A 14,310-nucleotide genomic window follows, 5' to 3' on the forward strand; every position below is an offset into this window, starting at 1 on the left:
TATTAAAATAAATAAATAATAAATTACTTATTATGGTTAGAACCATTCCAACATTCGTTTGTGCGTTTGATTCTTAAAGAAACTTCAATTTCTTGGTGACTATAGTGGCATACTTGTAAGTTTCCAACATACATATGGTAAAAACCAAATTTTCTTTATAATTCCATATGAAAATTCCATTTTTCGTATAGAGGTTAAGGAAAAAATTCTGGTTTAAAATCTGTTCGCGTTCACAATATTGGCAGATGCGCGCAAAAGTTATAGCGGTTTTTATTCTCCTGTAAAGAAAAAATATTTTAAATTTTTTTATAATTGTTTTATTGAGAAAATGTATGCATATATCAGTAACTGTAAGGAGCACACTCAAGAGATATACATTAAACGACGTAAAAACACAAGTTCTTTAATCCTATTATGAGTTTGGAATATTATCTTGTTGCGCGTCCGGATTATTAAAAAATCAAAAAAAAAAAACAACGAAATTTCGGCTTCAAATTGTCAGCATTAATTTTAGTTGGATGCAATGGATATATCGAAAAATCATGCAATGGTATCATGTTGCCCATGGAATATTCCGTGATTCTTTCTTTGGGCATAGGTCTATAAAATGTAAGGTTAAGCCAGAAATTGGAAGGGAACATAAAAAAACGTGTTGGCTTCAACGCACTTTTATTCATTTTTCTACATTGATGCCAACACAGCTTCCACGAATATTAATTTTACTGGTCGGCATTATGGGATACCCCCTGAAACAATTCATTTTAAATAATTTTGGTCATACTATATAGAATATGTTCTTCTTCTTTATTTGCAAATCCGTTATAAGGATATAAGCGATTATACAATAGAATTATAAATGTGTTAATATAGTTTATATTTATATTATAATGATTATTCAGGCATAAACAGCTCTCTATTTTTTGCAGCCGAAATCACACTTCTTTCATCTTGGCAGCCTGTCCAGTCTTGGATACTTTTCAGACAGTTCAGTTCTGTTCTAGAATATGTTAACAGTTCGCAAATTCTGAATGGGTGAAACTTGGATTCATCGATTGTAAAACATTTTTTGTTTTTACCATATGTATGTAGTTTTTCGTGCATTTTAACGATTGTGTGAACAAGCAGTATTTGGAGATAAGACGATTTTATTATTCATAGAGAGCTTGTTTTAAGCGTTTTTATGATTTCCAAAAAAAAAAAAATATTTTATGTACTGAATATGAGATTTTTTTAATAGTAACAGTTATAAACATATTTATATTCATTGCTTATTATCGCTAACATGCAATGACGTAAGTTTTTGAAAATATTTTTACAACTGTAGAAGGTAGCGTTAGTAAGGCGCAAGTCTTAGTAGATAAAAGTTATAAAGTTTATGGTCCTTATTTTTGTTGCTGGCTGCGAAGTTTTTGGCAACTTTTGAGTACCCTATTTCGTTAGTATTTTTCAAATCTAGCCATTTTGAACATTCTACCATATCGAATCAATTTTTTTCACTGTCGATCTTCTATATGAAAACCTTGTGGTCTTCAATAAGAAACATTTTTCTGTAAAAATATATGTTTTTGTTAAATGATCTGTTTATCTTCAATTGTATCTTTTACCCTGCAAAAATACTCATTGCAAAACCCCTTACTAACCCATTATTGTAACACGAATAAAATGTATTTGTACTTGCCTACTTACTTACTTAGATGGCCCATTACAGAACATTTGTTCTATAGGCCGAACTAAGAAAAGATCACCAATTCCCTCTATTTGTTGCTTCGCTTTCTGGAATACCGCGCCTTTTCATCTCATCATCCACTTGTTTGCACCATCTATTCCTTGGCCTGCCAATTCTGCGTGCACCGCCAAGCGGTCCGTGTTTATACGCCTTTTTAGCGGGGTCATCATCGCTCATTCTTATGATATGGCCTAGCCAACGCAATCGCTGCATCTCGATACGTTTAACAATATTGATGTCGTTGTACAGCAGATACAGCTCGTGGTTCATGCGACGTCGATATTCACCGTCAACGCAGATTGGTCCGTAGATCGTTCGAAGAATTTGTCTCTCAAACACACAAAGCACAGCCATGTCTGCCTGCGAAAGTACCCAGGCTTCGGAGCCATACATCAGCACGGGTAGTATCAGTGTTTTGTAGAGCGTTATTTTTGTTTGACGAGATGTGGCTTTGTTTTTAAACTGCTTACTTAAACCAAAGTAGCATCTGTTGGCCAATACAATTCTTCTTTTTATTTCACAACTGATGTCGTTTGTTGTGTTTACGGAGGTGCCGAGGTAGACGAAGTCTTTTACTACCTCAATATTATAGGAACCAACTTCCACAGTCGGTCCGAGCTCAATGGACGCATTGCGCGTCGACACCATCAACTTGGTCTTCTCACCGTTTACCGCCAGACCCACTTTAGCAGATTCTCCTTCGACCTTCATAAAGGTATCAGTTACTTCTTTTACTGATCGGCCTATGATGTCTATATCATCAGCATAAGCAAGTAACATGTGACTATTGGTGTAGATTGTGCCACTTCTTTTGACGTTTGCCTCTCATATAACCCTTTCTAGCAGGATGTTAAAGAGATCACACGAAAGGCTGTCTCCTTGTCTGAAACCTCTTTTGGTACCAAACTCTTCGGAGAGGTTCTTTCCTATTTTAACTGAGGACCTCGTATTTCGCAAAGCCGGATGAGCTTTGCGGGGATACCAAATTCAGACATGGCTTGGAATACCTTTGATCGCAGCGGGCTGTCGAAGGCTGCTTTATAATCGACAAAAAGGTGGTAGGTGTCGATCTGCATCTCTTGGGTCTTCTCCAGGATTTGCCGCAGGGTAAATATCTGGTCAATGGTGGACTTGCCAGGTCTAAAGCCGCATTGGTATGGTCCAATTATCTCGTTGACCATAGGCTTTAGTCGTTCGTTCCCTGACACGATCTTGTAGGCAATAGGGAGTAGACTTATTCCCCTATAGTTAGAGCATACAGTCTTATCTCCTTTCTTGTGGACGGGACATAGGATGCTCAGGTTCCAATCGTCGGGTACGCGTTCTTCCTGCCAGATGGTGCTTACTAGCTATGCATACACCTTATCAGCGCGTCGCCTCCGGTTTTAAACAGCTCGGCTGGTAAGCCATCGGCTCCTGCTGCTTTATTATTCTTCAGCCGGTTGTTTGCTGTTTTTACCTCATCTTGGACGGGCGGTATACATTCTATACCATCTTCTGGGATTGGATCTGTGGTATCATCGTCTTCGCTACTATTGGATACCAGCAGATTGGAGAAATGTTCCTTCCATATCCTGAGCACGATGTCTGTATCTGTTACCAGATTACCTTGCTGGTCTCTACAGGAGGATGTGCCTGTACCAAAGCCATCTGTTTGATGTTTCACTCTTTGGTAGAATTTTCGGACTTCATTCTGGCTCCTGTACATCTCGATTTTTTCACACTCCCGCTTTTCCATTTCTCTCTTTTTCTTGCGGAAAAGACGTTTCTCTTCTCTCCTTTTCTCCCGATATCTCTCTCGTGCGCTACGCGTTGCTACTGATTGTAAAGTAGCTCTATATGCCGCATTTTTCTCTTCTTTAGCAGCACGACACTCCTGGTCATACCATGAATTCCTTTGTGGAGGTCTCTGGAATCCAAGTATGGATTTTGCGGCTGTTTGCATGGAGTGGGCAATATGTTGCCATTGTGCTGTTATGTTATCGGGACAAGGAGTGCTCGCGTTAAGCAATTGGGCTAGTTGAGTGGAATATGCTGTGGCTATCTGTTGTGTTTGCAGCCTATCGATGTCCAACTTCCGCGTTGTGTCTGTTCGTGCTTTATTTGCCACGTTTAAACGGTTGCGTACCTTTGCTGCAACAAGGTAGTGGTCCGAATCAATGTTTGCGCCTCCAAACGATCGTACATCCAACACGCTCGATGAATGTCTTCCATCTATCACAACATGATCAATTTGATTTCTTGTTTTCTGATCTGGAGACAGCCAGGTGCCCTTATGAATATCGAGATGATTAAATCTGGTACTGCTAACTACCATGTTTTTTGCAGCTGCAAGGTCTATCAGCCTCATACCATTGTCAGATGTTTCACTGTGGAGACTGAATTTCCCGACTGTTGGGCCAAAGATATTCTCCTTTCCAATTTTGGCATTAAAATCGCCTAGGATGATTTTAATGTCATGGGCTGGGCAACGGTCATATGTTTCTTCTAAGCGCTCGTAAAATATATCTTTGGTCTGTTCGTCCTTTTCTTCAGTGGGAGCATGAGCGCAAATAATGCTGATGTTGAAGAATTTAGCTTTTATTCGAATTGCAGCAAGTCTTTCATTCACTGGAGTGAAGCTGGATACCAGATGTTTTAGTCTCCGACTAACTACAAATCCGCAACCAAACTCATGCTTTACGTCATGGCAGCTAAAATACAGTGCGTCACCTTTAGGTGTTGTTGTGACGCCTTTCCCAATCCATCGTATTTCCTGTATGGCAGTAATATCGGCCTTGTACTTTTCAAGTACGTCTGCCAATGCGAAGACTGCACCTTCTCTATAAAGAGTGCGAACATTCCAGGTGCAGATTCGCAGATCATGGTCCTTAAAACGTTTGCGGGGTTCGTCAACTTTAGAGGGGGTTGTTTTTCTTTTCTTTCGTTTTTCATAGTATGCTGTTTTTTCTAGGGGAGGGTTACTAACCCGACGCCCAAACCCAAGTTTTTAACGTTCTTATGGGAGAACGCGCGGCACATGTTAGCTCACTACCTTTAACGGGTGTTAAAGGCAGTTCCCCAGTTGACACCACGTGGAGGTCAGTGTCCACTTGAGATGAAAGAGGGACCAAGATAAATCCTGGGCTTTGCCATGTTAAAACCGGTCAGGACCGTTGCTTGGTATCTTCCATCCCCTACGTCACCCAAATGCCAATTGCCACTAATATAAATAGTTACGACTTTTATTAACTACTATTAATTTTAGTGTTAACGATTTCGACTGTACTAATTTTAGTGGCCAAAAAAATAACCACGTAATTTGAGTGACATGCCAATTTTAAAATAATACCTTATCAAGGGGTTTTCTAATGAGTATTTTTCTGGGTAAAAGATACTTTGAACCTATAAAAAATCTAATCAAAATTGCATTTCTACAATAAAAATATATGGGTAACCAAAAAGACTAAAAAACTTATAAATTAATTGATCATGTAAAATGTACCAACATAATGCAACACAAAAAATGTCGAACACACGTAGCCGGACAACAATTAAGATTCGCGATACTTTTTGAACAATCCTCGTATGTATGTTTTTAGTTATAAAAAAGTTAAGATTTATTTAACTTTACCATCCCCTGTCTAGTATTTAAATACACACTAGATAACACTTAAGTTTTGTGACAAACACGTTTCATTAATTTGTGTAAATTTGTTTATTATATTTTGACATTTTATCTCAAGTGTTTGACAAATATGTGTCTTCAAGATATTTATATTGACTTTAAAGTATGTCTTTAATTGAATTTAAAAATAGTTTCGTAAAGATATATAAATATATAAATATTTTTTTGGCGAGCACATCCGCCATTTTTGGTACATGGGTTACGAAAAAAATTGTGGTTTCAAATCTGTTCGCGTTCACAAAATTGGATGCTGCACTCAAAAGTTATGGAGGGTTTTAATCTCTTATAAAGAAAAAATATTTGAAAATTCCTATTGTGTTGTAATAAGAACATGTATATATGAATCGTTAACAGCATTTGATATCTATGCGTAGATGCTAAAATAGTTGTTAAATTTATTTTTATTTTCGCGGAAAATCAACAAATAATGAACAAATCATGGAGTAAATTTTATTTATTTTAACTCAGAGTCCATAAAAATCTCTAAACAAATAATTTAAAAATACGTACATAATCTAGACAACGCGTAGAAAAATGTGAGACCAAAATTATAAAGATCTTGTTTATAACTTGCATATTACAGCAACAACAGAGAACGGAAACTTATTGTTGGGAATTATTTCAAAAATATATTTTTTGGTTAAATACGAAAAATTTGAAAAAAATGTTGGGAGTTATTCTATTATTTCGCTAAATTTCCGTACAAATCCTGAAGTATTTTGCTTAAACTTCTACAAGAAAAGTAATTAGTCATCGTGAAAGTATATTTGCTTTCTGTGATAAGCAATAGAAATAAGAAGTAGAGAGTAATATTGAAATTACAATCGAAGAAAAAACATAGAAGTTAAAAACCATATAATTCGCGAATCCTTTTAAATCAGTTGAGGTGCACGTGATTTTCGGATACAGGGAGTCCATGTCTATCAATATGCATGCATCTTACTATTCAAAAAACCTTCAAGTGGGCAAAAATTACGCGATGTGCATATGATTATAAGGTGCATCCGATTTCAATGGCCGCCTATTAAAAATACGTCAATATAAATTATTTTAGGCAGATTCGCCAAGAACTGCGGATGTGCCACCACATTCTATTTTGGGATAAATAGGGATATTACTCCCGAATCTTTGTAATTTGTGACACACCTTTTTGGCAAATATTATAATCGCGTATAAAGGATTACATTTCTGTAAAAATAATCAAAGAAAATCGCGGTTCAATTCGCGGAATTGTCAAAATATATTTTTGCAGATTTTCCTACTTTCAGGGTATCTATATCCGGCGTTTTAGTGGATGGATTCGAACGCGGAAGGGCTTATTAGATCCGGCACGTAAAAAACTAAAATCACGCGGGGTTCAGGTGTACCTGTACGACAATTGTAAATTTTAAAGCTAAAAAATAGGTTTTTTCAAAAAATTTACGCACCAAATTTTCGCTATTGGACTCATATTACTAGGAAGCTGTACGGAGCACACTCATGAGATATACATCGAACGACGTGGAATCGCGAGTTCTACAATCCTATATACTAGTTTCGATTATTATCTAGTTGCACAATCAAATTATAAGAAAAATTCGAAAAACACTGAAATCAAAACTTCAAAATGTCAGCATCGATTTTAGGGGGATGCAGTGTATATATCGAAAAGTCATACACTAGAACCATGTTGCCCAAGGGGTATTCTTTAGTTCTCTCTTTGAGCACAGGTTTGAGTTTTGCGTGGTTTGGCCAGAAATCAAGAAAGAACACAAAAAAACTTGTTTACTTCAACACATTTTTCCCATTTTTTTATATTACCACCAACGCAGCTTCCATTAAAAATTATTTGTTATGGTCCATATTATGAGATCGTGGCTAAAACACTTCAATTAATATAAATATATTCATATTTTATAAAATATATTAACAGTTCGCGACTTATTAAATGGTGAACCTCAACTTCAACGATTGTAAAACTTTTTTGAATATTACCATATACCCTCGTTAGCATAAATGCTGAGGGTAAAAAAATCGGAAGATACCGTTTTATGAGGGCTATAGCAAAGCTCAGGCCTATACGGACACATTTCTGGGAGAAAGGTTTGTATCCCCAATGAACACTGAATGACAAATTTCAGCCACTTCGGTCACAAAATGTGGCTAAAAACTTCAAAATACCTAAAATCGGGAGGTACCTTTATATGGGGGCTACGTCAACACCTTTACTGACAAATTTCTGGGGGAAAGTTTTATAGCCATAAAGAAAACTAAATGCCAAATTTTAGCTAATTCGCTGAGATAATGTGGCTAAAGCCAATACCGATAATCGGGAGGTACTGTTTGGGCTTTAAAAAAATTTAGAATGAAAAATTTCTAGGCAAAAGGATTGTAACAACAATGAAGACTAAATTACAAATTTCAGCCATTTCGGTCAGAAGATGTGGCTAAAAACTTCAAAATATGAAAATCGGGAGGAAGCGTTCTATGGGGGCTTTATCAAAACGTAGACTGATATAGCCTGTTTTCTATACCAAACATCCAGGGATAGAAATAGAAATAATATAAACTTCTGTACGAAATTATAAAGCTATATCTTAAATACTGGAAGCTGTATCTTGATTTCCACAGACATACGGGCGGACAGTCGAACAGACGTAAATGGTTATATCGACTTAGAATTTTATGTTGATCAATAATTTATACATATATACAAACGGAATTACAAAATTTAATTATGGAGGATACCCTCAGCCTTGAACCTAAAGAAAAAAAGTAAAAACAACACTTCTGACGTCCTTTAGGGTTTTTTTGAGTTACTGTGGCAATTTCTCACGAAGTACGAGGGGAACTACAAAAACTTTTAGCCTTACAATGAAAACGCGAATTTTTACCATCAAATATAGTTTTATTGTTTTTTAAGCAGTCTCCAACATGATTTATACACTTTTTCATGCGATCAAACCAATTGTCCAGGCACTTTTTCCTCTCCGATTGAGACTCATCCGAAATATGGTTTTTGATGGCAATAGTCGGGAATACATCCCATTTTTTAGTTTTTTTTTCGAAATCGCGCTACAGGTCGCAATTTTGATCGGATCGTCACGATGATGGTCGGATAATATTCAGGGGTCGGAATAGGTAAAAACTTATTTGGAGAAATGTCAACGTTTTTTTTTCAATGCCAACATCTCTGTTTCTTTAAGAGCTATATCAAAAGCAAAACCTGGCAAGGAAAGAAGAAAATATCACATTTACAACGATGTAAAGTAGGTTGTTGTAGGTGGTCAAACAACAGATATATCGCAATAGTCGGTAATGCATACCATTTTCCAATTTTTTTGTAATCACGCTACAGGTCGCAATTATGATCGAATTTTTTTGGGAGTTGATGCGGGTCCCACAGAGGAAGAAGCCTATTAAGTTTGGTGATGGTCGGATAACATTCAGGAGTCGGAATAAGCAAAAAGCTTATGTGGAAAAAAGTCAACGTTTTTTTTTCTTATGGAATATCTCCGCTTCTAGTAGGAGTATTCCAAAAGGAAAGCCCACCAATGAAAGAAGAAAAGATCTTCTTTATATTGATGTAAAGTGGGCAAACAACCGAGATATCGCAAAAGACAGAAATATATCCAATTTTTCCATTTTTTGTAATCACGCAACAGGTTGGAATTTTGATCGGATAGTCACGAAATTTTGGGGGTTGATGGGGGCCCACAGATGAAGAAGCCTATTGATCTTGGTGATGGTCGGATAATATTTAGGGGTCGGAATGGGGGAAAAACTCATGTGGAGGCAAATTCAAAGTTTTATTCTTTGTGAATATATCGGTTTCTTGTAGGGGTATTTCAACGGCAAAGCCTGTCAATGAAAAACAAATATTACCCTTACATTGGTGTAAAGTAGGTTGGCGAAGGTGGTCAAACAAGAGAGTTACCACAATAGTCAGTAATGCATCAAATCCTTCCATTTTTTTGCAATCACGCTACAGGTCGCAAATTTGATCGGATGGTCACGAAATGTTGGTTGCTTATGGGGGTCCCAGTGGATTATATTCCCTAAAAGAAATGTTAAATAGTGAAAAGCTTATGCACAGGGGTAGTGGTGTAGGGTATCACATGGTCGGCCCCGTCCCGACTATAGCCTTTGCTCACTTGTTCATAATGCTATAGGATGGTCCTTTATCGACATTGAAAGATTTAATTTGATGTATGCACTCTTGTAATAATCCACGTCGAAAGTTGTTAAAAATGTTATTTTTGTTGAAGAAGTTATTGAAAAATAACTTCGGGGGAGAATATCCGCCAACAAAAAAACAAAACTGATGAGATTGTGTGCCCACAATCGAAACTATAGTCATCTCCGCCTTGGAAATTTTCTCCATTGATAATTTCGTCATTTTACAATTTTAAAACAATAACAACTGAATTAAGCCAGACTCTTGAAAAAAAATGCAACAGCTTTTCCATTAAAAATGCCACCAGATTACTAAAATGTGTATTAGTCAAAAATTGTTGTCACTTCTAAATGACTATCGGAATCGGTCAGAAATTTTACAAATTTTGCCTCATATTTAAATGAAATATTCCATCTTCTGTGGACGAGAAAAGACTAGAAATTCTCTTTCAATTGGACCAGGAAAAAATACGCACGTAATATGTATTCGCTCCTATCGGTTAAGAATAAAGTATAACATTTCGCCTTTTAAACATTAAATTTTAAAAGTTCATATAACTATAAGTTCCTCTACAAATTGACTGAAATATTTGTACAATTTTCCAGCGAAAATAATATGAAAAAAATGTCATTTTATTTTAACATTGGTTGGTTGCATATTATGCAAAAATAACAACAAAATTCCATATAAAATTCATATAGTGGCGTTATGAATAACTGATTTTATTATTACAGTCGAAATCGCTTATAACGTCATAAAACAACGAAATCCAAAAGTACCGAATTTCTGCCCTTTATATTATATATAGCGTCATATCGGTTGTAACGTCGGATTTTTGTGAAATATTTGAATTTTGCTATCGGTTATAACGTCGAACCATACGAGGAAGAAACATTGTTCTCAATATTTCGTTGTATGTACATATATTTTTTTTAAATCAAACAGCGTCAAACCACCAAACATATGCACAATATGTTAGGAGATGGGGTTAGACAACTGAATTACGACTGCCATGTAGGCGGTCTCAAGTCAATTAAGCTTGACTTTTTGCCACCCAATGTCACATCTGTTTTACAACCCATAGACCAAGGGATTAATGGTCCGTTGAACGATTCTTAAGACATTTTTCTCTATCCTCATTTCCTTTGACCGACGTTATAAGCGATTTCGACTGTATTAATATTTCACTGAATATGTTTTGTGGTATGGTGATTTTGTTGGCTGCAATAAAGCAGCAATAAAATGAAAATAAATACTGCAAATGTTTTTGTAAAACCAATTTATTTAAAACATTCGAAAATAAATTTATTTGGTAATTAAAGGACTTGTATCAATAACATCCCAATACGGCCATGTAAAATTCCATTAACACTCATTTTTAAAAGAAGGATGATTTTTTGGTATAAATGAAATGAAGTTCGTTTTCATTGATGTGATTTTTAAAGTAACGTTTTTTAGGTCTGTGTTTTCCCAGGAAATTGTTCATTGCTTACTCATAAAGGACTAGCAAAGTGCCCGCAACTTCGTATGCGAAAAGGATATAAAAAAATAAACAATATATAATATGGAAATTGCAATTTTACCAATTTTACCAATTTTAATCAATATTTATTATACCCTCCACCATAGGATGGGGGTATATTAAGTTTGTCACTACGTTTGTAACTACTCGAAATAATCATTGTAGACCCCACAAAGTATATATATTCTTGATCAGCGTGCAATTCTACATCGATATAGCCATGTCCGTCCGTCTGTCCGTCTGTGGAAATCACTCTAGCGTCCGAACGGATTGACGTAGGTTGATGAAATTTTGGGAAAATATGTTATATTTACGTAGGACTTTTGGTATTAAAAGCGGGCTATGTAGGTCCACGATTTCGTATAGCCCCCATACAAAATGACGCGTGACGCGTCGTCGTTTTAAGGAATTTTTAAGATATTTGGCCCATTTTACCGCCGAATTGGTTGTAATTTGGTACTTTGTGTCTCAAGAGGCCAAAAAATATTCCTACCAAAGTTGGGTTATATAGGTCCACGTTTTGGTATAGCCCCCATATAAGGCCCCATATAAAGTACGCGTCATTTAAATATATTTTGAATGTATTAGACCCATTTGACCACAGAATTGGTTGTAATTTGGTATTTTGTGTCTTCAGAGGTCAAAAAACATTCCTACCAAAGTTGGGTTATATAGGTTCACGTTTTGGTATAGCCCCCACATAAGGCCCCTTATAAAGTACGCGTCATTTTAATATATTTTGAATATATTAGACCCATTTGACCAAAGAATCGGTTGTTACTTTGTATTTTGTGTTTCCAGAGGCTAAGAAACATTTCTACCATAAAATGTTTATATAGATCCACGTGTTGATATAGCCCCCATAATACAATATCTCCCGATTTTCGATATTTTGAACGTTTTAGCCTCATTATCACACCGAGATGGCTAAAATTTGGTATTTAGTCTTCTTTAGGCGTATAAAACTTTCCCCCAGAAATTTTTAGGTATAGGTCCACGCCATCATATAGCCCCCATAGAACGGTACCTTCCGAATTTCGGTATTTTGAAGGTTGTGGCCACATTAATCCACCGAAATGGCTGAAATTTGTGGTGGAGGGTATAAAAAGTTCGTCCCGACCGAACTTAACGCTTACTTAACGCTTTTCTTACTTGTTTTTATTTTAGTACTGTACGTACCCCTTTAGTTCGATTTTCAAAAAGATCAGCCGTATCTCACCCTTACACATTAACCCTAACTCCAAAAAATACAGATTCCAGCACTGTCCCTACACCCAAAAACAAGCTGAGTACCATTAAGTAATTTTCGTATACTTATGGCACGTATTTCGACGACATATCTCAACCATACACTGATATTAATACAAAATAATTACAGTAATCGTAATTCTAAATCTCAAGATTCCAGCTGTATCCGAATTAGACGAACAATTCCAATTGTACCAAACATATTATTATTTCGTACTCTTCCTTCCTTCACTTTAACAGTAATCTTAATTCCAAATTTCAGGATTCCAGCTCTATCCGTTAAACCAAATAAAAATTGTAACAAATTTAGAACAAATTATAACTTTCGTACCCATAAGTACCAATTTATAAAACGTCCTCAATGCAACAGGGCTACAATAATTTCATAATTTCAAATTGCAGGATTCCACCGCTATCCAATCATCTAAATCCAAATTTTACAAAATTTAGTACTTTTCGTCCTCATAAGCACGATTTTTCAAAACTACCTGAATCCTACTCTTCGACTGTAATCGTAATTCCCAATTTCAGGATTCCAGCTCTATTAATTCACCCAAATCCAAGTCGTACCAAATTTAGTACCATACTTTTCATATCCATAAGTACCGTAATCTTACACTCCAACAGCTATCTCAATTTCAAATTTCCAGCTCTATCCGTTCACCCAAATTCCCATTGTACCAAATTTAGTACTATTTATAACTTCTCGTTCCCATAAGTACGATTTTCCAAAACTACTTCAATCCTACACTCCAACAGAAATAACAATTTCACATTTCAGGATTCCAGATTTATCCGTTCACCCAAATCCTCATTGTACCAAATTTAGTACCATTTAGTACTTTTCGTACACTCATAGTTGCCAAAAACCCTTTAGTACATCTCTCTAACTCTTCATCAGTGACCCTCAGTCCAAATTTGAGGAATCGAGCTCTATCCGTTCACCCAAATCCCCATTGTACCAAATTTAGTACCATTTAGTACTTTTCATACATATAAGTACAAATTTCCAAACTTCCCCAATCGTACACTCCAACAGTAAACTCAATTCCAAATTTCAGGATTCCAACTCTATCCGTTCACCCCAAATCCCTATTGTACCAGATTTAGTACCATTTAGTACTTTTCTTACACATAAGTACGAATTTACAAAACTACCCTCATATCTCAATACACTTTAACAGCAATATTAATTCCAAATTTCAGGTTTCCGTTCATCCAAATCCAAATTGTACTAAATTTAGTATCATTTAGTACTTTTCGTTCCCATAAGTACGAATTTCCAAAACTACCTCAATCCCACACTCCATCAGTAAACTCAATTCCAAATTTCGAGATTCCAACTCTATCCATTCACCCAAATGCCCCTTGTACCAAATTTAGTACCATTTAGTACTTTTCGTACACATGAGTACGAATTTCCTAAACCATTTCCTTTTATAAACACCACTTCCCAACCTTCATTTACATACCAAATTCCAAGTTTCTAGCTAAATCCGTTCAAAACATACAACTGGTACTGAATTTTATAACTTTTAGTACTTTTCGTACACTTAGAGGTCGAATTTCCAAAACCCCTATATTACATCTTTCTATTTCTCCGTCAGTTACCCTAATTCCAAATTTCAGAATTCTAGCTCTTCCCGTTTGCCTAATACAAAGGGTACCATATTTAGTACCTTTTAGTACTTTTCGTACCCTTCTAGGTCGAATTTCTAAAAACACAGCCTTATCTCACCCCTACATACCAACAGCAACCCACGGTCGAAATTTCAGCTTTCTAGCTTCATCGGTTTCGTCTGGGCGATGATATGCCAGTCAGTCACTCACTCACTCAGTCATCACTAAGCTCTTTTATATGTATAGATAGTCAGGCTTGTGTCACTTTGTTTCGCAAAACAATGACGTAGAAAAATAAATCAGTTAATCAGGCAATTGATAATAAAAAATACTTTTACTTTCAAAAGTGACGTAGACAATAGCGCTCAAAG

General features: G+C 36.0%; 1 protein-coding gene across 1 annotated transcript in view; it reads right to left on the bottom strand.

Moving 5' to 3' along the window:
- Positions 1-230: 230 nt before the first annotated feature.
- Positions 231-14,310, bottom strand: part of LOC141391928 (glycerol-3-phosphate dehydrogenase [NAD(+)], cytoplasmic-like) — an 86,837-nt gene continuing 72,757 nt past the window's right edge. Inside the window, exon 7 of the mRNA XM_073964668.1 lies at positions 231-278. Within this exon, the coding sequence (XP_073820769.1) occupies positions 231-278 (48 nt within the window). The remainder of the gene's footprint in view (positions 279-14,310) is intronic.

This window comes from Musca autumnalis, unplaced genomic scaffold, assembly GCF_047663935.1.
Source record: "Musca autumnalis isolate F117 unplaced genomic scaffold, ASM4766393v1 scaffold_1, whole genome shotgun sequence".
Taxonomy (NCBI): domain Eukaryota; kingdom Metazoa; phylum Arthropoda; class Insecta; order Diptera; family Muscidae; genus Musca; species Musca autumnalis.